Below are 24,870 nucleotides of genomic sequence, written 5' to 3' on the forward strand. Positions count from 1 at the left end.
CATTTGTAAAAAACAAAATCTATAGAGTTGAAAGTTTGTGGCATCAGCAACATTAGGTGAATAGAGCATCACGTTAGCACATTTTTAATATCTGGGTTTGATCCAAAGATTTAAATATTTTCAGCATCACAAAGGATCACCTATTCTGACCTCCTACATATCACACCTATTACATTTCATCTGTTACCCCCGTGCCGAGACCAATACTAGTGTTTGGCTAAAGAATATTGTCCATACAGGTAGAGTTGCCAGCTTGTCCAGTTCTGGCCAAAAAGGGAACCTGCAGCTCCTGTCATCGTTGCTGACCAGGATGTTGAAAGTCCAGTTGGTGGTACAGCAGGGCTAAGGCAGGGTCCCTGCTTGTCTCCATGCGGTTCCCCAGATCTGTGACATGTCCCTTGGCTCCAAGGCAGAGGCATGACCTGGGGTTCCACACACTGCTCTTAACCTGATCTCCCACCCTGCAGCTCCCATTGGCTGGGTACCATGGCCAATAGGAGGTGTGGGGGCAGTATCTGCGAGCACGGAAAGTGTGCAGAACTTCCTGTCCCCCTCCACCTTGGGATATGTCACTGCCTCCTGGGAGCTACCTGCATCAAGTGCCCCTGGCCAGAACCCCAACCTCCTGTCTCTGCTCTGAGCCCCCTTCCTCACCCAACTCCCTTCTGGAACCTGAGCCCCCAGAAAGCCCTGAGCCCCCTCCTCTACTCAACTCCCTCCCAGAGCCTGCACCTCCTCTTGATCCCCCCACCGTTCATCACCACCCCTCTCTGCCTCCCAGACCCCCACCCTCTGCCCCATAATGGAGCCCCCCTCACACACCCCAAACCCCTCCTTTCTGGCCCCATCCCAAAACCTGCACCCCCAGCTGGAGCCCTGCCCCTCACTCCAGCATGGTGAAGATGAGTGAGTGTGGGGAGAGAGTCAAGGACAGGCTGGGGTTGGTCCCCCACCCCCCGGTGAAGGGGCGGGGCCTCAGGGCAGGGGCGGGGCCAGAAGGTTGGCAAGGGCGAACTAGGCGGTGCTGTCCTGCTGCAGGAGCACCTCCCAGCGCCCCGGCAGCCGCGTGCCAAGGGGGGCTGGGGCGCAAGGGGATTTGCTGAGCCCCGCCCCGCTACACTAACCCCGGTGGGCGGGCTGGGGGAGCACCCCGGGCGGGGTGCCCGGCCCTGCCCTGCCCCTGCTGGCCGGCTGTGTCTTTCGCACCGCCTCCCCGGGGCCAGCCCAGCACCGCCCCGAGCAGGAGGCGCCGCCCGCCGCTGCTGCCGAGAGCCCAGACGTCCAGAGCAGCAGCCGCAGCCGCCGCCGCAGCAGCCATCGCCCGAGCGACCCCCGGGACCATGCCCGCCGCGGCGCCCCCACCGCTGCACCCCTCGGCGGGCTCCTGCTGCCCCTACGCCCACCACCCGGGTAAGTGAGCCCAGCCGCTCCAGCCCCTGGGCAGGGACCGTCCCACGCCTCGGGGCGGGGGATCCCCTGGCTGCGCTAGGTCCTAGGTTCTCTCCCTCGGTGGGGCATTAGCTCCCAGCAAGGCCCTGGGGATCGGTGTGCTTCTGGCTTGCAGAAAGGAGGAAAATGGCAAGTACTGAGTCTCCCCATCCCTCCACCCCACCAGCGCCCCCTGGTAGGGGGACGGGGTCTTGGATGAGCACCAAGCTAGCTGTCCAGCCATTTGCATCTTCCCCAGGTCAGCTTTGAGGCTGATTAGTGTGATTGAGTTGGGGGAAGAAGGTGGGTGGGTGTGGTGGCGGCAGATGTATAGGTGCATTGAGGTCCGGGGCTTAATTAGCTGGGTTTCAAAAGAGATTGGTCGTTGATAATTGAATATTTTTGTTATCCGCAGAACAGTAAATAAAAGCTGTGGAAGGGATGTAAACAGCCCCTCCCTTCAAACTTTGCGTCAGAAGGCAAGCCCTGATCACTGAGGTTATAAGAAACTTTCCCTAGCCATCACTGCCTATAACAGTTTTCACCTTTGAAGCTGGTGGGACTGTCCACCTTTAGAGATAGAATATGAGACTGCGTGGCTCACAGATCAGTTTGTGTATGGCAATTCTTGTGTTGCTTAGTGAAAATCCATGTTGTGCCTGCTGCTGCCCTGCTCTGAGAGAGAAGCCATCCACCGCAGGGCTGTTTCAGGGGTGTGTCTGCCTTGGAAGGGATGTACTTGTATTCAGTTTGGTTAGGGACACAACTGCAGGCTCTGGGTGTCCATAAGCCTCTGACTGTCAGAAAGTGGGACTGGTAGACAGGGGACGGATCACTTGATGATTACCCTGTTTTGTTCATTTCCTCCAAAGCATGTGGCATTGGACACTGTCAGAAGAGAGGGTACTGAGTTAGCCGGACTGTGTGTGACCCAGTGTGACCGTTCTTCTGTTCTCCTCTGCCCACCCTCTGTGAACTATTCTCCTAGCTAGTTCTGTAGTTGCTTCTCTCTCCCTAAGTCTTGAAGAATATTTTATGGGTGATTCCCTAAATACTACAGTACTTTGTCTGTGAATCTTTCTTCTGGTTTTGAAGGTTTGGGTGAAACATTGCTTCTCAGATATGTAAGGGTATGATGCCTTAGAGTAGTTATAAAACCAGGAGTAACATAGCAGTTGTGCCATGTTCGGTGTGACAAATAGCTCAATAAATCATGTTTTATGAGAGCAGTGTGTAAGAGCAGAACAAACTTGAGGTGGGAGTATGGTATTCACTTGTAATGTGTCAAGGGGGAAAGAAGAGAATTCTTTGTTACATTTTAAGCTTCAAACTACATAATAACATTATATTAAAGATATATGATTGCTCACTTTGGGATAACCTTATAAATATCCATCTGATCAAACTGTGATAAAAGTTTTCTTTTTAAAATAATTGTCGGAAACTGATATCTCTGCCCATCGAAGAAGCATTTCTGTTTTGCTCCTTACTGAAGTTTCTTGAACATGGATTTTCAGGGGGTAGGTAAACTTACCTTTTCCAGGCTGCAAGCCAATTTAAAAAGTCATAAATGATAGTTTTAAATTCACAAGGTAAGTTCATGGTTTATTTTTCAGACAGGCATTGGCAGGGTTGCTTTATATTACAATAAAAGCTGAAGAGTAGAAGTTATTTGGGATTCTGAAACATTCAATCTCTTATAGCATATACAGTATATACATAAAATGAATTCAGATCAGTAGGCCAATGAAGAGCAAGCTAATAGCAAATTAATAGCCCCTGATGTACAGAGATTTAAGTTTAACACACAGTTGTGCAATAATAAGTTCAAGGATTGTGATTAGCTTTCAGTTTTAAGTTGTCTTGGAAGTAACTAGAAGTGCAGTTTGTGTGTGCATGTGCATACCATCATTTCAAAGGGTAGGGAAGACTGTCGCATGTCTTGTATGTCAAAAGCAGATTTTTGGACATAGGACTTGAGGTACAGGAATAAACACATGCACAGAGTTCAAGACCCTGCTCTAACATTGAACTCCTTTGACTTCCCTGATAATATCAGCTTCTGAAAACAGACTTAAATTGGTACACTATAAAAATGGAATATTTATGGACACTTTTTTCCCATTTTTACATCATAGGGTTTTTTCGAGGTTTCTGTAGGTTTCCTCAAGAAAATGTGCAATAACCTCAGAGAGGGAGAGAACACGGAACTAGAAGAGTCACTGGTTTGCTCTAGTAGAGAATTTTCTGCTCCTCTGATTATAGCACATGAAAAACTCCCTGGATGCTAATGATATTTTTACCGCATATACTTAGAAGATTTTTTAAAATAACAGAACAAAATCATAAAGCCTTACATTAGGGGAAGAATAATTAAATTTTAGATGTGTAAACTACATTGTGAGTTGTATCAGTGTTTCCTTTATGGTTTAGAACCAAAACCTAGTTGTTTATTTGAAGTATTTTTGCCACTAACATGGCTACTGAGATGCTTGTCCTGTTCATGATTGTTTTGCTGAATTGCAGCTTCTGCTCTGACTTGCTTCTCTATCTGCCTTATTGCAATTTTTGATTGTATGTTTCATGCATTCTTTTTCTATGGAGACTAGTCTGGAAAAAAATAAAATCAAAACAAAAAATTATTACTAAAATAGTTAAAATAAAGGAATTGAGAAGCAGGTAAGTTGGAGAAAAACTCACAGTGTTTCTGGAGCTGAATAAGTGGGAACCACGGAAGAGCATTTACACTTAAAAAATAAAATCCTTTGCACTGATGGTTTCCAAGGAAATACTTCCTGGCAGCAGAAGAAAGGGGGGTGGGGTGGAGGAAGGCCCAGTTGGAAAAATTTAAACATGAAAGAGAATTTCCCAAGATTAATTAAAATATTAGGGGTAACATTTGCCTTCAGAACTCAACAACATGGGCATCAAAGCACAATGTCTTCTCCTTCCCCACCACTCCAACTTTTTCTTCAGCTATCCTTTCTCATCCTTTCTGTTTTTCAATTATTTATTTTCCTTCTCTCCCATGTGGAATGCAGTTTAATTTCTTGAAATACTGGGAGCAATACACTTATGAGAATGTATGAAAATAGCCTTCAGGTGATGTAAAATGCTCAAATTCTTCCTGATCTATCTTATAAAATGCAGCTGTCATCTGTTCAACAGATATTCTATCATTCGTCTCTCAACCCTGATTTTGTTGTCAGTTGAAGCTTTTTCTTTTGTCAGAGAACTCTTGACAGATTCATGGCTGATGTCCTTAATGGTAGACTGGGTGGAGTGGTGTTTGGATCTGCTAATGGGGTAAGAGGCTACAGGGGAAAAAGGTCTAGAGAGTTAAGGCATCCTGGGGTTAGTCTTCTTGTGTCCTCAGTGAAGTGTTACTTTTCTTAAGCATGGCTTCCTTGAGTTGTGTTCTACCACTGCTTCTTCACCACTTCCAAGAAATCCATGGGAATTTCCACATTGCTAAGTGGGGATGATGCGTAAATAATCTTCCCTTGTTCTGTCTTCATTCTGATTAGTCCAATGTTGTGAGAATTACCTGTTTGGCTTTCCACAGGGGCAAGTTTATGTATAGAAAAAAGTGAATAATAATACTTCAGTGGCTCCCTTTTCTTACCTTCTAACTGTTTTAGGTCTAATCAGGTGGGATTCTGCTACTTGTTATCACTTTCACCTTGATTGTCACTAAAATACTTGGCAACATTTGAAGTTTCTTTTTTGTATAGTCTCAAAAATGTGTTTAGTATCTGGGCACTACTTTGAAACTAGCATTTCATTTAGGATATTATTATTGTGCTCCTATTAGCAAATTGCTTCAGCCCAGTAAAGATCTGAAGATTTAGCAAGGGCAAGATACAAGTCTGCCACTACTGGTCTTCAAAGTATGCTAGTCACAGAAAAATAGATAGGCGGACTGTCTCAAAGGAAAATAGCCTGTACACACTTAAAAAAATGAAAAAGGGAAATTACTTATGGAATTGATTCTAAGCGCTTGAGGTTTCCATAACACTTGGAAGTTGTTAATTTACCTAAAAGTAATTTGCCTTCATTGCAAATGAAAATCAGGTACATTTCCTTGCTTCTCTCTGTTTCTAGTGTAAGTTACTCAGTCTAATTATTACAAGAATGCAAAGCAATTAACTGTGCTAAGTAGTTCAAGAGGAAGCTTTCAGTAATCATTTTGGAAACATGATCTCCCACTCAATTAGTATTTGCCTGCTTGAAAAAAAAATTGAGATGTGCAATTTTTGTGCCATCCTAAACAATGAGATCAATAAAATTATTAGAAATTAATGGCTTGAAAGCTTTATTTTTATTTTAGTCTGTCAGTATACTTTTAAATATAATTAGTACTGGCTGACAGTTCACCTTGCAGGAGACACATTCTTGCACAACTGTTCCAAAGCAACTCCTTTTTTTTTTTTTAAATAAATAAATGATTGTGGCATCTCCTGGAAGAGAAGGACAGTGTTACAGAAAGTAGAAGGTGAACATGTTTGTGAGTCAGCAGTTCCAGCAGCAGGAGGGGAGCTGTTCCTGTAACCCCTTTCAGCAATAAATAGATCTCCTTCTGTTTATGCAGCTCTCATCTCTGTCATCGTTTTGGGGAGAATACCTTCTTGTGCAAACCTACTAATTTGGTTACAATTAAAAGACTGAAAGGTCAGACAGCGCCAACGCTGTTCCCAGTAGATGTGAAAGTCTTGGGCTTTGCCTGATCTGCTGGGGTCATGAGTTCATGGACTGTGCATCATGAACATCAGACAGCCTGTCCTCAGCTATATGTACAGAACCTGAGGAGATGAGAGAGAAGACATTTTCCCTTTTGCAGTTGGTTTGCTTTGTGGGTGTCTCCATGCTTTCTGCACAAACTGATGTGTCATCCTATCCTCAGACTCTGCACTAGTGTTGGGAGGAGCTCATTTACGCCCCAGGCTCTGCAAAGAAGCAGAGCATCACAACAGCTGTTTGCTGTGAATATTCTTTTAATTTAAAACTAGCAGATGTACCCGACATTGCTCTGGTCCTTAACTGAAGTTATGAAAAAAGAAAAAAAAAAAGGAGGGAAATATACATGTTTAGTTAAATAGTGGCCTCATTTATTTAAATGGTGGGGCACAGGGAAAGGAGTAGGGGGTGGAGGAAGCAGGACAGTGGATGGCGGGGGTGCTCAGTGGGGATACAGAGGGCGTTGGTTATAATGGGGGCTTAGGGCAGGGGGTTAGGTGTTGGGGGGAAGCTGTGACCAGGGGTAAGGGTGCAGAAGTGAGGGTAGAAGCTGGGAAGGTTGTGAGGAGCTGATGTTAGGGGTGGAGGGTGCAGGATTGAGGGCAGGAAGTGGGGCAGATGGTAGGGGTATAGGGTTGGGTATGTGATGGCATTCAGGGCCTGGGTCCCCACGGGTCCCCACCTGACCTGATTCAGGGGAGGGCTGGTTGAGCAATGGCTACCAGCTCCTCTGCCTGTCCCTGGAGGGGAGGGGTGTCCAGGTGAGGCTATGGCTTCAGGGTCTGCTGCCTGTCCTTGGAGGTGGGCAGTTTGGGCCCTGGCTTTTGGTCTCCCTGCCTGTCCCTTGGAGGGACTGGGTCATGGCTCACAGCCTCTTGACCAGTATTGGGGAGGCAGTTTGGGCTGCACCTCCTGCCCCCACATATGTGGCGGGGGTGATGAGTTCGTTAGGGTCACAGGTCCTGGCCAGGACCCAGCTCTGAGTAATCGGGTGTGGGGGGAACAAGAGTGCCCCAGGGCTGGTCCGTGGCACTGGGCTCGGTCATGGGGGAGGGGTGACCTCAACCCAGCCTCATCTCCAGGGGAGACCGGGGGGCAATGGGAGCCAAGGATGGGTTGTGGCTCCCAGCCCCACTTCCTGTCCTGGGGGCCGGGGGGGCATCAAGCCTCAGCTCTGGGAGAGGAGGTGCGAGGGGGTCATGAGAGCTGGTGGGGAGTTGCTACAGCCCCAGCTCCAGAAGGGAAGGGGCAAGAGAGCCATGGCTGGGCTGTGGCTCTGGGCCTGGCCCTGGGGGGACCTCCCTGGCTCCAGCCCCAGCTCCTGGGTAACCATACCTGGCCATATGTCTGTGGGGGAGGTTGGAAATGTTGGGGCTGGGCCACAGCAATTGGGCCCAGCTCTGTGGGTACCTGTCTGGCTCAAGCCCCATGTCTGTGGGGGCTATGGGGGTCCCAGTCGCATCTCCTGGAGGGAGTGGGGAGACTGGGGCTGAGCCATGGCGCTGGGCTCGGCTCCAGCTTCACCTCAGTGGGGAACTTGGAGGCCGGGGCAAGGCCATGGTGCTGGTGCAAGGGGGTGGGGAGAGCTGGAGTTGGAGCTCTTTCCCTCAGCCCTGGCTAGAGCAGTGAGAGGTGGGGAGCAGGGCTAGGGCTGTTGTGCTGAGTCTGGGGAGAGCAGCTGGGGTGGGGCCTTGACTGAGTTGCTTGCCCCAGCATCAGCTTAACGGTGAGAGCAGGGCAGGGTTTCATGGCCGTAGCAATTGGTGGTGGTAGGGGTGGGGGTGGGCAGTGAGAGAGCAGCAGGGCTCCCCCATGGGGTGCTGGGAAGCACTTACCCACCGTCCATGGACAGGCAGGGTCAGAAATGCCGTCTCCACGTGGCCGCTGTTTTCTTGCTGTAGCTGCCCCCAGTGGTTGCTCTGTAGAATTGCTGTTCCCTGCACTTACTCAGATGGACGGACAGATGGCTCTGCTTTTATAATGGTATAGATAATGGCTTAATTTGGCTACTCCAATTAAGAATTATTATGATGGAAAACTTGAGCCCGTATGGGAACAGAGGAGCAGCCAGGGGGATGCCTACATGGAACCGGTATAGAGTGGCCTGGCTATGGAGTAGACAGAGGTCAGGAGCTGACCTGCCTGATCTCTAGCTTTCTGTCACTCTAATGCTGAGCTCAGGCTTTTGGTAGAGTGGCTGAAAATCCTGTCTGCCTTGTTCTTGTTCAGCTAATCAATGCCCCCTCAGTTCTCAGCTCCCTCAACTAAAACAGGATGACCACCTTTTCAAAAGACAAAAGTGGGGCACGTCCGGGAGTCCTGCCACTTCTGTGGCCCCACAACTTGCTCCTCTTCTTCCCTCCTAAAGTCCCGTCTGTTGGGTCATGGCCTTCACCATGGCCCGCAAGATTTTAGAAGTAGTAGATCTCATCCTTGCACATCTGCTTTTTGTTTGCAAACCGGAAGAGGAAAATAAGCTTTCTTGCCTTTTCAAATCCCAATTAATTTCTTAACTTTGAATGACCTATTAATTGAACTGAAATTAGTCAAATACACTGAAATGAAGAGAATATTTTTCAGCACCTGCAAAAGAGGCTACTCCCATGAAAAGCTGATTTAACATATCAACAAATGCTTGCTACAGGTGCTTAGCCAGTGATTTCCACTAGTTCATTCCTTTAACACTTTGTCAGTAAACACATATTGCTTCATATTAATATTTGTATATAATTTAATATTATAATAGGTTTTAGTACATTTAAAAATTGCTTTAATTTTAAACTTAATTTTAAATAATTTATTTTTAATAACAATGTATTTAAATTTTTAAAAATATGATTTTTATCCACCTGCATACAGTTTTCTTTAAGAATCTGGAAAATTTTCCTAAACAAAATACAGGCTGAACTTCTCTAATTCAGCACCCTCGGGATCTGACCAGTGCTGAGTGAGAGAATTTTCTGGACCATAGAAAGTCAATATTGTCTAGTAGCATTACCAACACTTCTACTCTTTAGTGGGCTCTTAGAAGGGGCAAATATTTAGGGGTAAATTACAGCTAAAGAACAGCACAGAAAACTGAAAGCCAGGACTGGTGGCTGTAAACAAACTTCATGGGTCCACGGGCAACTTGGCCAAACCCATGGTAAGTGGTCATCTAGTTAACTAAAAACATACTGGATGGAAGATATTGCTGAATGAAAAAGTGCTAGATTAGAGAGGTTCAACCTGTAATTTAGTAATGACTACTTAAGTAAATATTCTATCAACACGATCATTAAAATGCCAGTACGACCCTAGCTCAGTCATCCCTTGCAACCTATACTAACCTATAACCACGACCTCACTTTCTCCACATTACTTCAGATATTACAGTAAATAGCTGGTCAGTTTCCTGGGTCCTGCAAGCAGTAGGGGGTTGAGAATCAGGCAGCAGCCTGGTTGCTGGCTCCCCTCTGCTTTCAGAGGGCGGAAACTGAGCAGGGCAGCAGCCTGTGCCAGTTTCCTGGCTCCAGCCAGTGGAGATGAGCTGGGAACCATGGGCAGCTTGGCTCCCGGCTCCCCTCCACTCCACTCCTTGGAGCCAGCAAACTAATCAGGGCTGCTGCTCTGCTCAGTTTCCTGGCTCTACAAGTGGAGGGGAGCTGGGAGCCAGGCAGCTGCCTGGTTTCCTGCTCCCTGCCACTCTGGGGTCTGGGCAACTGCTCCTGTCAGAGATGGCAGCCTGACTCAAGGCTGCTGTCCTGACAGAAGCAGTTGCATTAACCCAAGAAACGCAACTTGATTGCGTGCATTTCGAGGGTTTACTGTATACACGCTTCTTCTTCCATTTCCACACAAAACACAGAGAATTAACTCCAGTACCACACCGACATAAAAGTAATAGAAACGTCCTGTAATTATCTCCCCCAAAATAACACTGTTATAAGTGATTGCCTCTTTTAAAAACCAAGCGGTGCCAATCAGTACAATGAGTTTAAATACTGCATAACCATCAACTAACAATCTACACAGCACATACTATCTAATTCAGCATGAAACAAATTTAATTTTTCAAATAATTAGGAAACATCCACAAAATTGGAGTCAAAAGTGGCATCTTTTGTGAGGAGGTAGATAGTGTCCGATATGGACATGGTTGATATATGAAAATGAGGTAATAAGAAGATAGTAAAATCATGGCTGTAGGCAGTAAGAAATAAGGACTTAGTAATTTTCTGATTCTTTAATTATTTTATTGTGGAATGTTCAACTAAGCAATTTTAACTGATTTTTAACTAAGCTTTTTTGTTGAGGGAGGCAAGGAGGTGATTTCACAAATGGGGCACTGAGTCACAGTGTCAGAGTTCTGGAGTTGGGCGTGGTCAGAGGTCCAGGTAAGATTTTTTTGGCTGAGCTTGGTACCCAAGATCAGAACTTGTCAAGGTTCTGGGTATGGAGCAAGGGTGAGAATCCAAGTTGCAGCCAAAAATAAGTGCTGGGATTTGGGGGGCAGAGAAGCATATTTGGTCTTATCGTCTCACTGGGGTCCATGTAGTTGCCTGAATGCTTCCTGGTATATCCCATGGAGTTGCGTGGGGTCAAGGGTCCAATGGGGAACCTCCGAGGCATCTGGTGATCAGGACTCTTGGATGGGACATCTGAGTGCAGTAGATATGCTGTGGTGTGTATGTGGGAAGGAAGGGCTTTATGGAGGTGCCAAGTGATTGTATGTAAGTGTTTGCCTTGTGACTCTGCCACCTCAGGTTTGAGTCCTTCCAATCCTAACATCATGTGTCTTAAGCTCCTTGTGGACATAATGAATCTGCTGTACCCAGTTGACGGTAGTGGCAGCAAGGTTTGTGAGGATGGCAGGTACAGCCAGATGAAGACAGGGATGGAAACAGAAGTGTATAGAGCTGACTCTTCTCAGAGGAAACTTGGCCAGTATTATTGTAGGTGAATTCTGCCTGGGGCAGGAGAGCTGATCTGTCACTCAGGTGATCATTTGTAAACTACCAAAGATAGGTTATAGCTCTGTGGGTGATGGGTGGAGAATATGTAGGTGTGAACTCTAAGCAGTCACCTGGTTTCATGCCAAAGTAGTGACACGCTTAGCAGATCTGTATTGGGTGCCAGGCGCCCCCCCCATGTAGTGATGCCACTCTCTGAAGGCAATTTTGATTGCTAGTTCTTTATCTCAGATTGATAATTCTGCCATGTCTTTGGGATAGCATGACCCAAATGGCAGCATTTGAGGCTTCAGTCTCAATGATGAAAGGCTGCATCAAATTGGGCTGGGTTAAGAGTGATGAAAGTCATGTTGACCAGGTGGAATACCTGCTGTACCACAGGGAAATGGGTGAAGGTGTTCTTGCACAGAAGTGCAGTCAGAAAGACATTTCATTCATGGTATAAATGTTAGCAAACCCTAGGAAGCATTGCAACTCCTTGATGCTTTGAGGTTCTGCCCAGGTCCAAAACTTGTCCATTTTCCTGAGGTCCATTTGGAGGCCCTCAGGTGACAAGATATAGTTTAAGAACTACATAGACATTGCTTGAAGCTGCGCTTGGAGTTTCACGTACAAAATATGTTGGTGGAGTGTGTTGCTCAAAACTCTTGGAGAAGATAGGCATATTATCAAGGTAAACTACAACATACTGGTCTGGGATATCATGGACTGTCTATTACACTAAATGCTGGAAAGTCGCTGAGGCATTTATAAGATTGAATTGCATTACCAGGTATTTATAATGTTCATACCAGGTTTGAAAAGCAATCTTCCACTAGTTCCTGGTCTGATTCTTATCAGGCTAGAGGCTCCTAGCAGGTCAAGTTTAGTGAATACCTTGTCTGGTCACATGCAGTCCAACACATTCCAGATGAGCAGGCAGGAGGCACAAGTTTCCAATGGTTACTTGATTGATGGCCTGATAATCCACTTGTAGAGCCCATCTTTCTTAGTTACAAAAGAAAAGAGACCCCAGCAGGGGAGCTTGATGGCTGGATAAAGTCCTTGACCAGATTCTCCTGAAGATGGCGGGTGGGGGGGGCAGGGGCGGAGGAGGGGGCAGGTGGCAGTTCTTGTTCTGACATTACATAGAGGTGGCCAAAGGGTATTTTAGCCCTAGATTGTAACTCAGTCAGACAGTCGCAGACCCAATGCGGTGGTAGAACATCCACAGTTTTCTTCCAAGACTTCTGTGCATTAATGATTTTTCGCAGGAAGAGCAGGGATGGACTCTAGAGATGGTCTCACCTGGCAGACCAATCTCCTGTAGTGGGCCAGGGCTTGTTAATTTCCTGAATTACGTCTCCCTATGGGCCATAACGGGTAATAGGCAAGAGTGTGGCCAATTGCCCATAGTAGGAAAAAAAATCATATCAGTGATGTCATTCTCTTTCCTTGGGAGTCACATGGCAATATGTGGCATTGAGTTGCATATACTGGGACCAACTGAGGGACGGAGTATTGGCTGGAGTGTGCCACTGACCACTTCCTTACTTGGTGTTGCTCCTACAGTCTGCTGTGAATGAGCATGGTCAGATCAACAAATGCATTCAACTAGTTGGAGGTTTCTGTACAGCTAGTTCATCTTTAACTTCCTCGTGTAATAGCGACCAAAACTGGAGACGCTGGGCTGCCTTGTTCCCTTCAGTGACATTCAGAGACCAGCTATCTAAAGTGGATGCCGTAGAAGTTAACCTATGAGAATTTTCATGGGGCCACCTTGGCTGAGCAAGTGCAGGGTGTGTGTGTGCAAAAATGATGGAAAAAATGTTTCCACTCAACGTCTTGCATTCCTTCTTGGCTCTTGCTTGTAGGATCATGGTTTCAGTATTTATGCCTTTGCGGTATTTCTCCCCTGCAGCTGACTAAAGTATCATGTCACAAGTTTCACTGGGATGAATATTTTAAAAGCAGTATTACGAAACTACTTTCAACAGTAAGAAGCCCAGTGTAATAGTTGTGGCTTTGCTGTGAAAATCATATATATTAGGTCTACACTTCAAGTACAGAGCCTCTTGGGATAACTACAAAGGATGAACTTAACATAGTGCATTCTAAAGCCCAGATCCTACACACACACATGCACATGAGAAGTTGCCTTAAAGTTGATCAGACTACTCACAGAAGTAAAGTTACCCACATGCTTAAGCCTTTGAGGAGCTGGCAGCTTATGAGATAGTGATTTGTTTTTATCATAGCACAAACACTACGGTGTTATGGTAGAAGCAGAAAGAGCATTCCTATTAGCCTGTAACATATCACTTTAGAGAAGTGCCTTTAGAGGCAATCTAAAACTAGGCAATATTTGCTCCATTTATCAGAGCATCCTTAGTTCCTATTTCAAAGCATGTGAAACAATGGAGAAGATTAGAGTAAAAATAATCAAGTTGAATATAAAACATTTAAGTAAGTAAGTAACACTGTTTCTTGGCATCTTTGTATCCTTTCAGTTTTTATTGATGGGGACTGTGGCATCATAGTGTAAACTTTTCTCTAATGGATCAAATAAAGGACAATGATCCCCCACTTTCACAGGCCTTGGGAGGCAGACCAGTCCTTGCCCTCAGACAACCTGCCAACCTGAAGCAAATCCTAACCAGCAACTATACACCGCACCACAGTCACTCTAACTCAGGGACCCATCCATGCAACAAACCTCGTTGCTAGCTCTGCCCACATATCTACACCAGCAACACCATTACAGGACCTAACCAGATCAGCCACACCATCGTGGGTTCATTCAGCTGCACATCTACCAATATAATTTATGCCATCATGTCTATATACATCGGACAAACTGGACAGTCTCTACGTAAAAGAATAAATGCACGCAAATCAGATATCAGAAATGGCAATATACAAAAACCCATAGGAGAGCACTTCAATCTCCCAGGCCACACAATAGCAGACTTAAAAGTAGCTATCCTACAGCAAAGAAATTTCAGGACCAGACTCCAAAGAGAAATTTCTGAGCTACAATTCATCTGCAAATTCAACACCCTCAGCTCAGGCTTAAACAAAGACTGTGAATGGCTGGCTAAATACAAAAGCAGCTTCCCCTCCCTTGGTATTCACACCTCCAGATCAACTGCTGGTAGTAAGCCTCACCCTTGCTGACTGAGCTAACCTTGTTATCCTCACCCTTGCTCTGGCTTATTTATACCTGGCCCTGCAGATTTCCAAGACCAGCATCTGATGAAGTGACTCTGTGCTCACGAAAGCTCATGCTCAAAACTTTTCTGTTAGTCTATAAGGTGCCACAGGACCCTTCATTGCTATTTCTTTTAGGTTATGTCTAACCTGTGTCAACACTGCCCTGTTGCTAAAATTCAGCATGTGTAAATGCTTTTTGTCTGCACTTTTGTCATCAAAATACTTCCGCTCCCTACCCCGGGGGGCTGGAGGGGGTTGCTTTGCAAAGTGCTACTGTTGACAAAGCAGCAATCACACTTCTGCTTGTTGCTACAAAACTTTGTCATTCGTGGGTAAATGACAAAAGTTTTGTTGGTCAAGTGCAAGTACAGACGCAGCCTTACTGAATGTATCTCAACAAGGAGAAAGATTTTTGTGGTTATTCAAATCTTATTTGCTGCAGAGCTGCCAAATTGATATCTGAATGCAAATGATTAATGGCTCTGCCACATTGCCTCATGAGAGATGCTCAGTTTGTGTATCTGAAGAGGACTGTAAAAGTAAATTACTCTTAGATTCTTTTATTTCTGAAGATAGTAGATCTGTGATTCCAACAGTACGAGGCTACAGTATCTGAAGGACAGCATTGTTCCAGGGATGATACAGATCACCGCATGCATGGATGTCTGAAAGCAACTGATGGCAGAGGTCATCTCTTAAGTGTGCATACTTGATCTGCACTCAATTCAGAGCAGTCGTTTAAATGTCATGGTTTCCTTAGGTAGTTCACATAGGTTACCAATGTGCATCAGCTGTTATCTGTAGTATGTAATCAGAATCTTTCAGAACTATACTGCCCTGATCTCCTGTTCCTTACTGTAAATTATTAACTCTTGCAAGGTTAGTACACACCATGTGTGTAAAAGAGAGAGTAGGAAAGGGGAATAAAGAGGTAAGGAGGCAATATAAGTAGTCCCCCGAACATATTAAATTAGATGGAAATAGAAGGTGATCATAGGCATTATTTTACAATAAGGAAATTTTACATAGGCATTGTTTACACAGTCACTAAAACTGGAAACACTAACCTGCTAGTCTGGGTTTGGAAAAGTTTTGTTCAAATATGTAGCATGTCAGGTACAAAGATTATTCTTAAAAGCCTGAAATTGATTACAGGTTTGGACTGGAAGAGAGGGCAGGCTGGGAGTGAGTTTGGTGCAGAGACTGGCACTGGCTGGTAGGGGGCAGGGAGAAAGGCTGGACCTCGTTGGGCCTGGAGACTGGGAAACTTGGTAGTGACTGGGATGAGGGTGGAAGTGAGGAAAACTGGGAAAGAGTCTGGGAATCAGTTGTCTGGGGGCAATGCTGAAACTATATTTTCGTGCTTTTTCAGTTGAATGTCACTTTCCATTCAAACAGAATGCAACACAACTCTTAAGTAAAATAAAATCATCTTGTAAACAAGAAAAATGCATCATTCATAATTTTCTAACATAAAAATGTAAAAAATAAAAATCTGTATGTTTTGCTATATAATTACTTAAATACATGTGAACAGATATAAAGTTCTTCAGGTTAGCAAAAAGTACTACTGAATATTATGTAAAGCCTATATTTAGTGGCAAATCAAAATGGTTTAATGATTATCAAGCTATAAGAATAAACTTTACTTTAAGAAAATAACTAACAAGTACAAATAGAAACCAAAATTTAAATTGAGCTTCCCTGTTTGCTAATTTAAATAATGAGTTAAAATAGGTGATTTTAAATCCCTTTGAATTCAATCAAGCCATTCTGACTGTATCCTTGTTGATAGTTATTCATGTTGATACTTAGTTATTTGGATAATCACCACTATTCATGTGTATTTTTCTTCTGATAGATCTGCCCTGCCCCCACAGGGCTCTGATATCCCCCAGATTTGTTCCTCCCAACAGAAATGCATACCTTTTACACATCTTTTCACATAACTTCATGGCTCATATACTCAATTTGGCTTGCCCAAATACTGAGTCTTTCCAGCTTTGGTCCCTTCCCATGTTTGCCAACAGCTTCACTCAACATCCTCCTGCCACCCACCGAGTCCTCGCAATCCCTATCACATTCAGATTTGATATGCAGATATGTACTGATACTTGTTTATAACTATGGTGATGGATATGAAGGTGGATTCATATTAGTATTTATCAGCACTGTGTAGTTTTACCCCCACAACCAATAGGTCACAATAAAAGTATTGAAAGAAGAAATGCATGTCCCCTCCATTGGCTTTTCATGGCTTCAACATATCCCGCCCCCCCCCCCCCCCCAAAGTGGTTTGCATTCTTAAATCAAACTTTTTTTGCTTTGCATCTTGTAGAAGTGTAGTGGCAACAATAAGTTTAAATTCTGGATTTCATGATTTCAGCTTTTGGCATATTGTTCAGCTCTTTGTTCTCTTCTTTACTCTTGTGTTAGAGTGCTACATGTTATGTTGTGACATTACACAAAATATTAGTTTTAGCGTTACCAATTTTAGGAATTTCCGTGCAATAACACTAAAACCTTCAAGAGGCATGTATCCACATCCTTAATCATCCATCGGGTATATTTTTTCATCCTTCTACCCTGACGCTGAATATTCTTCCTTAAGTCAAGGACACTGACTTTTTGTTTGTAGCATCCTGTGCTCATCTATGGCACCATATAGATAGTATTGATGATAGAGCTGGAATGAATGGTTCATTTGGTCTGGGAATGCTGTCAAACTCATCAAAAGCTTAGGAATCTGTGTGTGCTATTCCAGTTTGTGATTGAAAACAACAAATAAAAGTATGTAACTAGGTAAAAGGAAAACATAAGCAGCTTCCAAGAAGCGTGCTTGAAGGAAAGACATCATGGGTGCAGGAGAGGGTGGAAGCATGCTGTGCAGAGTCAAGAAGAGGATTGTGGACATGGGTGATTGCCTTGAAGAAGGTCTAGAACAGGGGTCAGCAACTTTCTGAGGCAGACTGCTGAAATTTGACCTTTTGACCTTTACGCACAATCCGAGTGCTGGTGATACTTCTTAAAAGTCACTAATAATCCTACTTACAACAGCTTCATTAGTAAATAAAGATGCAGAGCTTTACTGTTTAGATGATGATTGGTAGCATTAGCTGGTCTTTTGTTTATCCACAGGTGGCATGGGTTTGAGCAAGCTCCCAGCTGCATGGGGGAGGAGGGATGAGGCTGAGCTCCTGCCTTGTGTGCTGCGGAAAATTGGCTTGCATGTCACTCTTGGCTCCCATGCCAGGGATTGCTAACCTCTGGTCTAGAACATGATAAAATATAATGCATATAGTGGTGGTGGTCAGGCAAGCTGCTGGGAAGGAACAAAGGGTGGTGGTGGTGAGAGAGGTAGGGAAAAATAGTGAAGAGCAGAGAGGTAGAGAAAGCTGATTTGTGCAGGGCTCTGAAAGTAAGAATGAGCTGAATTTGATATAAAATGTGAGTAGGAGCCAGTGAAAGTACCTGAAGAGGGCTGGGCATCATCCTAGTGGTGGGGATATTAGACAGGTTTCGCAGCTGCATTCTGGTTGGAACATGGGGGAGTAAGAAAAGAGGCAGGCAGGCCAGACAAAGGGGAGTTTACCATAGGTAAGCGAGAAGGAATCAGGTCAGCATGAGAGGTTTGCCATAAGGAATGGATGGATGTTGTGAAAATGAAAAACAGTCCGCAGGTGTTAGGAACCATATCAGTTGAAGAGGAAGAGAGGAGTAAAAGCCACCACCGAAGTTGCAGTTTGAGGGACAAGTATGGATGACTGCCAAAAGAGAGGGGCAGGAGGAGACTCTATGGAGTTGTCATGATGTTGATATGTAATATTTAATGTAATAAAAGTGTTATCAAATGTGTCGGGTAACTTGAAAACTTCCATTTAAAAATACAGGTTGAACCTCTCTAGTCTGGAACTCTCTTGTCTGGCAGCATCTGTAATCTGACATAATTTTAGTTAGCCAGACGACCATTTATCATGGGTGTGGCCAAGTTTTCTGCAGTCCCATGAAGTTTGTTTACAGCTGTTATTTAGCTCTGATTTACCTGTAATTGTCTTCTGAGTATTCCGTAAGCAGTGGAAGTGTTGGTAATGCTCCTAGACAATATTGTTCTCCTGTAGTAGGGCAAATTCGATTGTCTGGCGCCGGTCAGGTCCCCAGGATGCAGGATTGAAGATATTCAATCTGTATTGTGTCTTTAAATTATCCCTAAATGCCTGTCTTCATCTTGGTGGGAGTTTATAATGGAACATCTATGATAAAATAACTACTAGTAGTCAACTACCGAACCAGGAGTTTTTAAATAAATGGGTATTTTTGCAGACTCTCAAAGCTTCTGCAGTGGGAAAGAAGCCAGAATGATCTCTAGAGAAGCATTGTGTTCATATTGCTAGAGGATAATGTGGTGTATCCCTTTGTCTTCATTTTGTAACACTTTGACAGTGGTGGATAACCCATGTGCACAGGAAGTATGGAAATACAGATGTGCTAAAATTCAGAACTTTATCTGTTCCTAGAAGCCCACATGGTTTTGATCTCATTTACAGGAGAGCCTCAGTACTTTTTTATGTCTTTTATGCCAGAGAACAAATCTATTATCTGAGTTACATCCATTGACAGGAGGCTTCCATTCTGGTTAAAAATACACACATACATCTGGCTCAGAATTGACCTTTCAAGAACCAGGACATCAACATCATGCTCATAAAATAAAGACAAAAATAACTGTCTCCAGTACATCAGAGGGGATGAGTAATATGTAGCACTTACATAACATTTTAAGCAGCCTGAAGAAATATTAGTACTTCTTCACAACACTCCTGCCGAGGCAACGTATCCTCTCATTTTACAGATGGAGAAAATGCGTCATAAAGCTAAGTGACTTGCTGAAGGATACACAGCAATCTGTTGCTCAGCCATGATTATAGCCGAGAAGCTTCTTTCTGTCTTTCCCATTACATTGCCTCTCGGGTGGGCTGTTTTAGGGAAACAGGAGAGTGCTGAAATACTGTCCATTTGGAATGGCTTCAACTTTTACCCAAGGTTTAAGAAGGGAGACATCATGTTCTTCTTCACTTGGTCCGAGTTAATGAAAGAAACAGATAAAGATATGTGGTTTAACATGTCAAAGGTGATGCTCCTTGGGATGAGAAGGAAAACACAATGGGCTTGAAATCTGCATGATGCAAAGCACTCTGGTGCAGAGCATTTGAAGTCAGTGGGATTACTCCTGTGCAGTTGAAGTGCCTTGCTGGATGAGGTCAGAATGCTCAGCACTTTGAAGACTGAAGCCCTGAATACTCCAGATGGAGATGGGGATCTGAAAGGTAGAGGAGGATGTTCGAAATGTTGAGTCTGAAGGAATGGAACCATCTAGATGACTGAAGAAATGATGTGCTGGATTTTCCAACTGCACTGTCCAGTAACTGTTACAGCTACTATTTCATGTCTGAGCCTGTTGGCTACAAATATGTTGACTGTTTGGCCATGTGACAGCACGCTCAGAAGGCCGGGTGGTGTACCCAACTCCTGCCCCCTCGGTCAGAGTGGTAGAGATACCTGTGCCAGACCTAAGTGGGGAATCGTACGTTCTCCACCTGCATCTGGGTCTCAACCCTTAAAATGTCTTGGCAGGGAGATCCAGGCTTTCCTTCTCTACTGGGCCCCAATTCAGGATCCTTTGGGCAGCAACACCAGTAGGGTCCTCCTTGCAAAGAGTCCAAGGCTACTCTTCTGGGCTACTTCCTACCTATGTATCCCATCAATTAGTTCAGACTGTAGGGACCACGTCCCTGTCAATCACTTAACAAAAACAGTGCAAAAGAACAGGACCTTGCTGGATTTGTAGGCTCTTAAATGAGTGGTGGTGGGAAAAGGAATTGCCAGGGTCTTACTCACTCTGTGGTCCCTTCATAGGCTCAGCCTTATGTCTGACTTCCTGAGGAGTGGTTCCTCTTTCCGGCAGTTGCTCTACCATCCTTTGCCTGGGCTTCTGAGCGCCTATTATCCTGTTCCTCCAGTTGGAGCATGCTTAGCAGGTCCAGAGGGTGGGGTTACCTAAGCTCAGTGTTAGTTTTTAACCTCTTTGGGGCCAGTGTGGGGTTCATACATCCTATTGCAGGCTACAAGTACACTTTTAACAGTAGACATATTTAAGCAGAGTTGGTAATACGGTATAACCACATTGAAGCGATTCTTACTAGCCTGTGTGGATAGAAAAAACTGCTTTATAATCAAGTAAGGGAAACCTGTCTGAATCCTGATAGATATGGAGACTAAAACATGGTTCTCGTGGCTATCTACATATGTGAAAACAAATCATATTTTAACATTGTTTAGCCATCACCACGTATAAACATGATGATTATTCATTCGTGTTTTTAGGAAATCATGTGAAAAGATTACACAAATTTCTTAAAATGAGTAGAACATTTCCTCTGTTGGATGGCCTCTGGTATGGTACTGAAGGCCTTTTTCAAACAAGAGTATACTCACTATATGCCAGAATCCTACATGGAAAACTTTCAAGTGTTACTAATAACGTTTTCAGTGAATAAGATTTTTCATGATCTTAAAAAGAAACTCCAGTTAACCAAATATTAGAAAGCAAGGACATAGTTATGGTTGCTTGTCTAAAAAGAAATTAGTAATAAGGATTTTATTTTTTATGAAGTCCCCTACATCGAATATATGTAAGTATTTATAGGGCCTCCATTACTATGAGTGTGTCTAGCTGAATGAGTGTACATAGCACTTTACAACCACATACAAATAAGATCTTTGCTCTGAAAAAATTACATTTCAGTTGAGATGGACAAATATGAAACACAGGCAGACATTTCAGAAGATGGTGTAAGTGCAAGAATAAGAAGGTTGACGTTATTCTTGGTTCTTATTTTTATGAATTTTGATATCTTTCTGTCATCAGAGACAGGTGTAGTATAAACGGTTAATGATATGTTGCATTCAAATGATAAAATGTAATTATTTTAATGAGTATTTGATGTTTTTACAAATATTCTAAATACGTAGAAATATTTTATATTACTGTAGTTTTATAAACATTTAGTGTACAAATCTGTATTTAGGAGAACACTATGAAAATTCCAGTTTCTTTCCATATATTGCAAAGGGAAATTCCAGTTTGTAGCTATTAGGATAGCAGTAGGCAATAAGCAGCCCACAGGCCAGACATGGGTTACCAGGTTAGCCCCTGGTGGGCCACTGGCACTTTATTGACTTGTGTATCTACAGGTTTAGCCCTTCAGAGCTCCTGTTGGCCACAAATCACCATTCTCAGCCAATCAGAGCTGAGAGAAGCAGTGTCCCAGTCTGCACTGTGTCCTGCAGGTCCCATTGGCTGGGAAAGTAATCCATAGTCAATCGGAGCTGCAACAGGACATACCTCCAGAGATGTATGTAAATGAAGTGCCGCAGCCTGCCAGGGGCTAACCCTGGTACACTGCTTCCAGCTTATCACCCACCACTGCGTGAGAAAGAAAGTGTGTGTGTTGAAAATATTGTTGGAAGTGGAAGTTTATATTGTCTTCTATCAAAGGATCTCGAAGTTCTTCAACAGTATTTTGTGAATTCAACTTTACTTTCCAAATTTATGTAAACTGATGTGTAGAAATTTGTTAATTTGAAATGCCCTCTGATGGAAATTCTCTGGTTTCTGTTTCTTTGCTGCAGGACACCGAAGCCTGTTTGACCACACTTTGAAAAGCATAAGCTCCAGGATCACACAAAGGAGACTACAAGGGACATGTCCACCTATGGGTCGTGGAAATTTTGGAAAACCTTTCTTGGGTGCAAACAGTTATAGCTCCCCATTTTTAAACCCCCGTAATGGTTTTCACACTATCCATTCAGAGAATAGCCCCGTAAAGCCGAGGATTGTGACAGTGGTGAAACCAACTGGACACACACTCAGAAAGATCACATTGCTTCTAAACAGGCGATCTGTCCAGACTTTTGAACAGCTGATGGCTGATATATCAGAAGCTCTGGGATTTCCTCGTTGGAAAAATGATCGTGTGAGAAAACTTTACAACCTGAGAGGCAGAGAAATAAGAAGTGTTTCTGATTTCTTCAGAGAAGGTGATGCATTTATTGCTATGGGAAAGGAGCAATTGACTTTGAAGAGCCTTGAAATAGTAATACAAGAACTTTATCCCAGTAGCCCCTATGCTTTTGGTATAATTCAACAAAACTTGGAACAGGCCCCAAAACGTAAAAGCAGGCCATGTGACAAAGCTGCAGATAGTGGCTTTGATGAGACGGAACTTGCCAAGAACAGTGGTGGTGCCATATCTCCTGAGTTAGTAACCAAGCATGAAGGAAAAACTCAGCCGAAGACCAGGCAAGAAGAACAGGGGAGGGCAAAAAAAAAATGGGGCAGAGAGCAAGATGGGAAGCCATTCAGAAAAGCCGGAGAAGGAGAAACTTACTTTAAAAAAGACAAGAGTCTTGGGAATGAAACAGAAAAGATTTCAGATGAGATAAGATGTGAAAAGTGTCAAAGGGAGAGAGAGCACCGGCAAAAACTGCAAAGGGAAAGGCAGGATGATGTCTCATTTGAGAGCAGAGGCCTGAACATGGCAGCGTGTCAGAGATATGATTTAGAAAAGGATATAAAAATGAGAAATTGCAGGAAGCCTTCAGAAAACTGCATGGAAGGTGAGGAAGTTGTATGGAAGCATACTGGCTCTAGAAGGAGCTGGAAAGCTTTACAAAAAAATGATAATGAAGAGCTGGAAAACCAAAAAAGGAGTTTTGAGAAGGAAAGGGATCCAGAAAGGCATGAGAATCCTGACAAAGGGTTAGTAAAGATAAAGAAAAACACAGTAGAAGCTCCGCAGGTCACTGCTGAAGTGAAAAAAGAAAATAGAAGCAGTTCCAGAATTAATCAAAGTTGTTGGTTAATGAAGGACTGTCCAGAAGATGCAGAGAAACCTATAAAAACCAGGGTAGATGGCCAAGAAGCGAGGAAGTCAAAAGAGGAAGGCGCTGGAGGGGAAGAAAATGTAGTGCGGGGAGAGAATGAGTCAACAAGGGTGAAAATGATGGGTGATCATAAAGTCAACAAAGGTGAAAGCAAGTCACAAGGATTTGAAGGCACGAGGCTGAAGCAAAATATCCATACTAGAGCTGAGGTGGAGAGCTATTATGAGATAGGCAGAACCCTTGGGGATGGGAACTTCGCTGTCGTGAAGGCATGCCGGCGTTGCAACACCAATCAGAATTATGCGATGAAAATTGTTGATAAGTCTAAGCTGAAGGGGAAGGAGGGCATGATGGACAATGAGATTTTGATCATTAAGAGCCTTTCTCACCCCAACATAGTGAGCTTGGTTGAGGTGTATGAAACTGAGGTTGAGATCTATCTAATTTTGGAGTATGTCCCAGGAGGTGACCTATTTGATGCAATCATAGAGAGTGTAAAGTTCACTGAACATGATGCTGCTCTCATGATAACTGATCTGTGTGAGGCTCTAGTGTATATTCATGGCAAGAATATTGTCCACAGAGATCTGAAACCAGAGAACCTTCTGGTAAGTACCAAAGTGTAGCATGTTGCATCTGCCCAGAAATTACTGGGGTTTATTTTGAGGTGGGTGGAGAGGGGTGTATGTGTGGTTTTTTTTTAAAAAAAATTTCCCCTACTTTTAGACAAGTTCATTAGAGAAGATCCACTATGAGGCAAAAGATATAAATTACTCTTATCATTTTCAGACACCTAAATGTATAAAGGTGAAGAGAAATCAGTTTTACAGTTTTCTTAGTGTAAATACAGAAAAGTCTACTGTGTAGTATGAATGCCTTCAAGTTTAACCTATAAGAGCCCTCACTTTCAGGGATGCTGATTATTGGCAGATGTTCTGAAAATTAGGCCTCTTATTTAGGCACCTATTTTCAGGCACAGCAGCTCAACCATTTGGCGTAAGGTGTACCCTGAATCATAGAGCATTTCACATAAGGACCAAAATTACTAAGTGCTCATTGGACTTGTTAATTCGAATGTCACTTTCTCTATTGTAGCAATATCACTCAATCTGCAACTCCAGTCCTCTAGTAGAGACTGTATGGTGATTTCTAGCTTTTTAAGGATTATGTTTGTCACTGGTAAGTGTGTGATGTAGTTGTTTTTCATGCACCTGGAATTTAATTGCTGACTGACATGTCTCCTGAAATGAATATATAAATGTCCTAGTGAAGTCTACTAGTGAAGTCAGCTAAAGTATTAAGCTCCTCCCAAAAACCAAAATTCTAACTTAACTCCACTTGCTGTAAATATTACACACATTCTTAAACTCACGTTCCACTGAAGTGGATGGAATGACATATGATTACATATAAGCATGTGTATAAGTATTTGCAGGATTGGGGCTAAGCAAAGTGGTAAAAGATGTGTTATTTCACCTTGCTGGTCTGGCGTCTTGCAACAGTATTCCAAAATTCTCACGAGGTGGCTGTATTTGCATATCTTGAACAATTCTAATTCCATCTGCTAGCAAAGGGACACAAGAAAAAAAAAAGCCTGGGTTTCTTGCAAGCCAAATCC

The 24,870-nt window shown here is 43.7% G+C and overlaps 1 protein-coding gene across 1 annotated transcript in view; it reads left to right on the forward strand.

Moving 5' to 3' along the window:
• Positions 1–1,298: 1,298 nt before the first annotated feature.
• DCLK3 (doublecortin like kinase 3) overlaps positions 1,299–24,870 on the forward strand; it is a 36,832-nt gene continuing 13,260 nt past the window's right edge. The window contains exons 1-2 of the mRNA XM_074986066.1: positions 1,299–1,410; positions 21,999–23,860. Of these exons, the coding sequence (XP_074842167.1) occupies positions 1,341–1,410; positions 21,999–23,860 (1,932 nt within the window). The 5' untranslated portion in view covers positions 1,299–1,340. The remainder of the gene's footprint in view (positions 1,411–21,998; positions 23,861–24,870) is intronic.

Source organism: Carettochelys insculpta, chromosome 2 (assembly GCF_033958435.1).
Source record: "Carettochelys insculpta isolate YL-2023 chromosome 2, ASM3395843v1, whole genome shotgun sequence".
Classification (NCBI taxonomy): Eukaryota; Metazoa; Chordata; order Testudines; family Carettochelyidae; genus Carettochelys; species Carettochelys insculpta.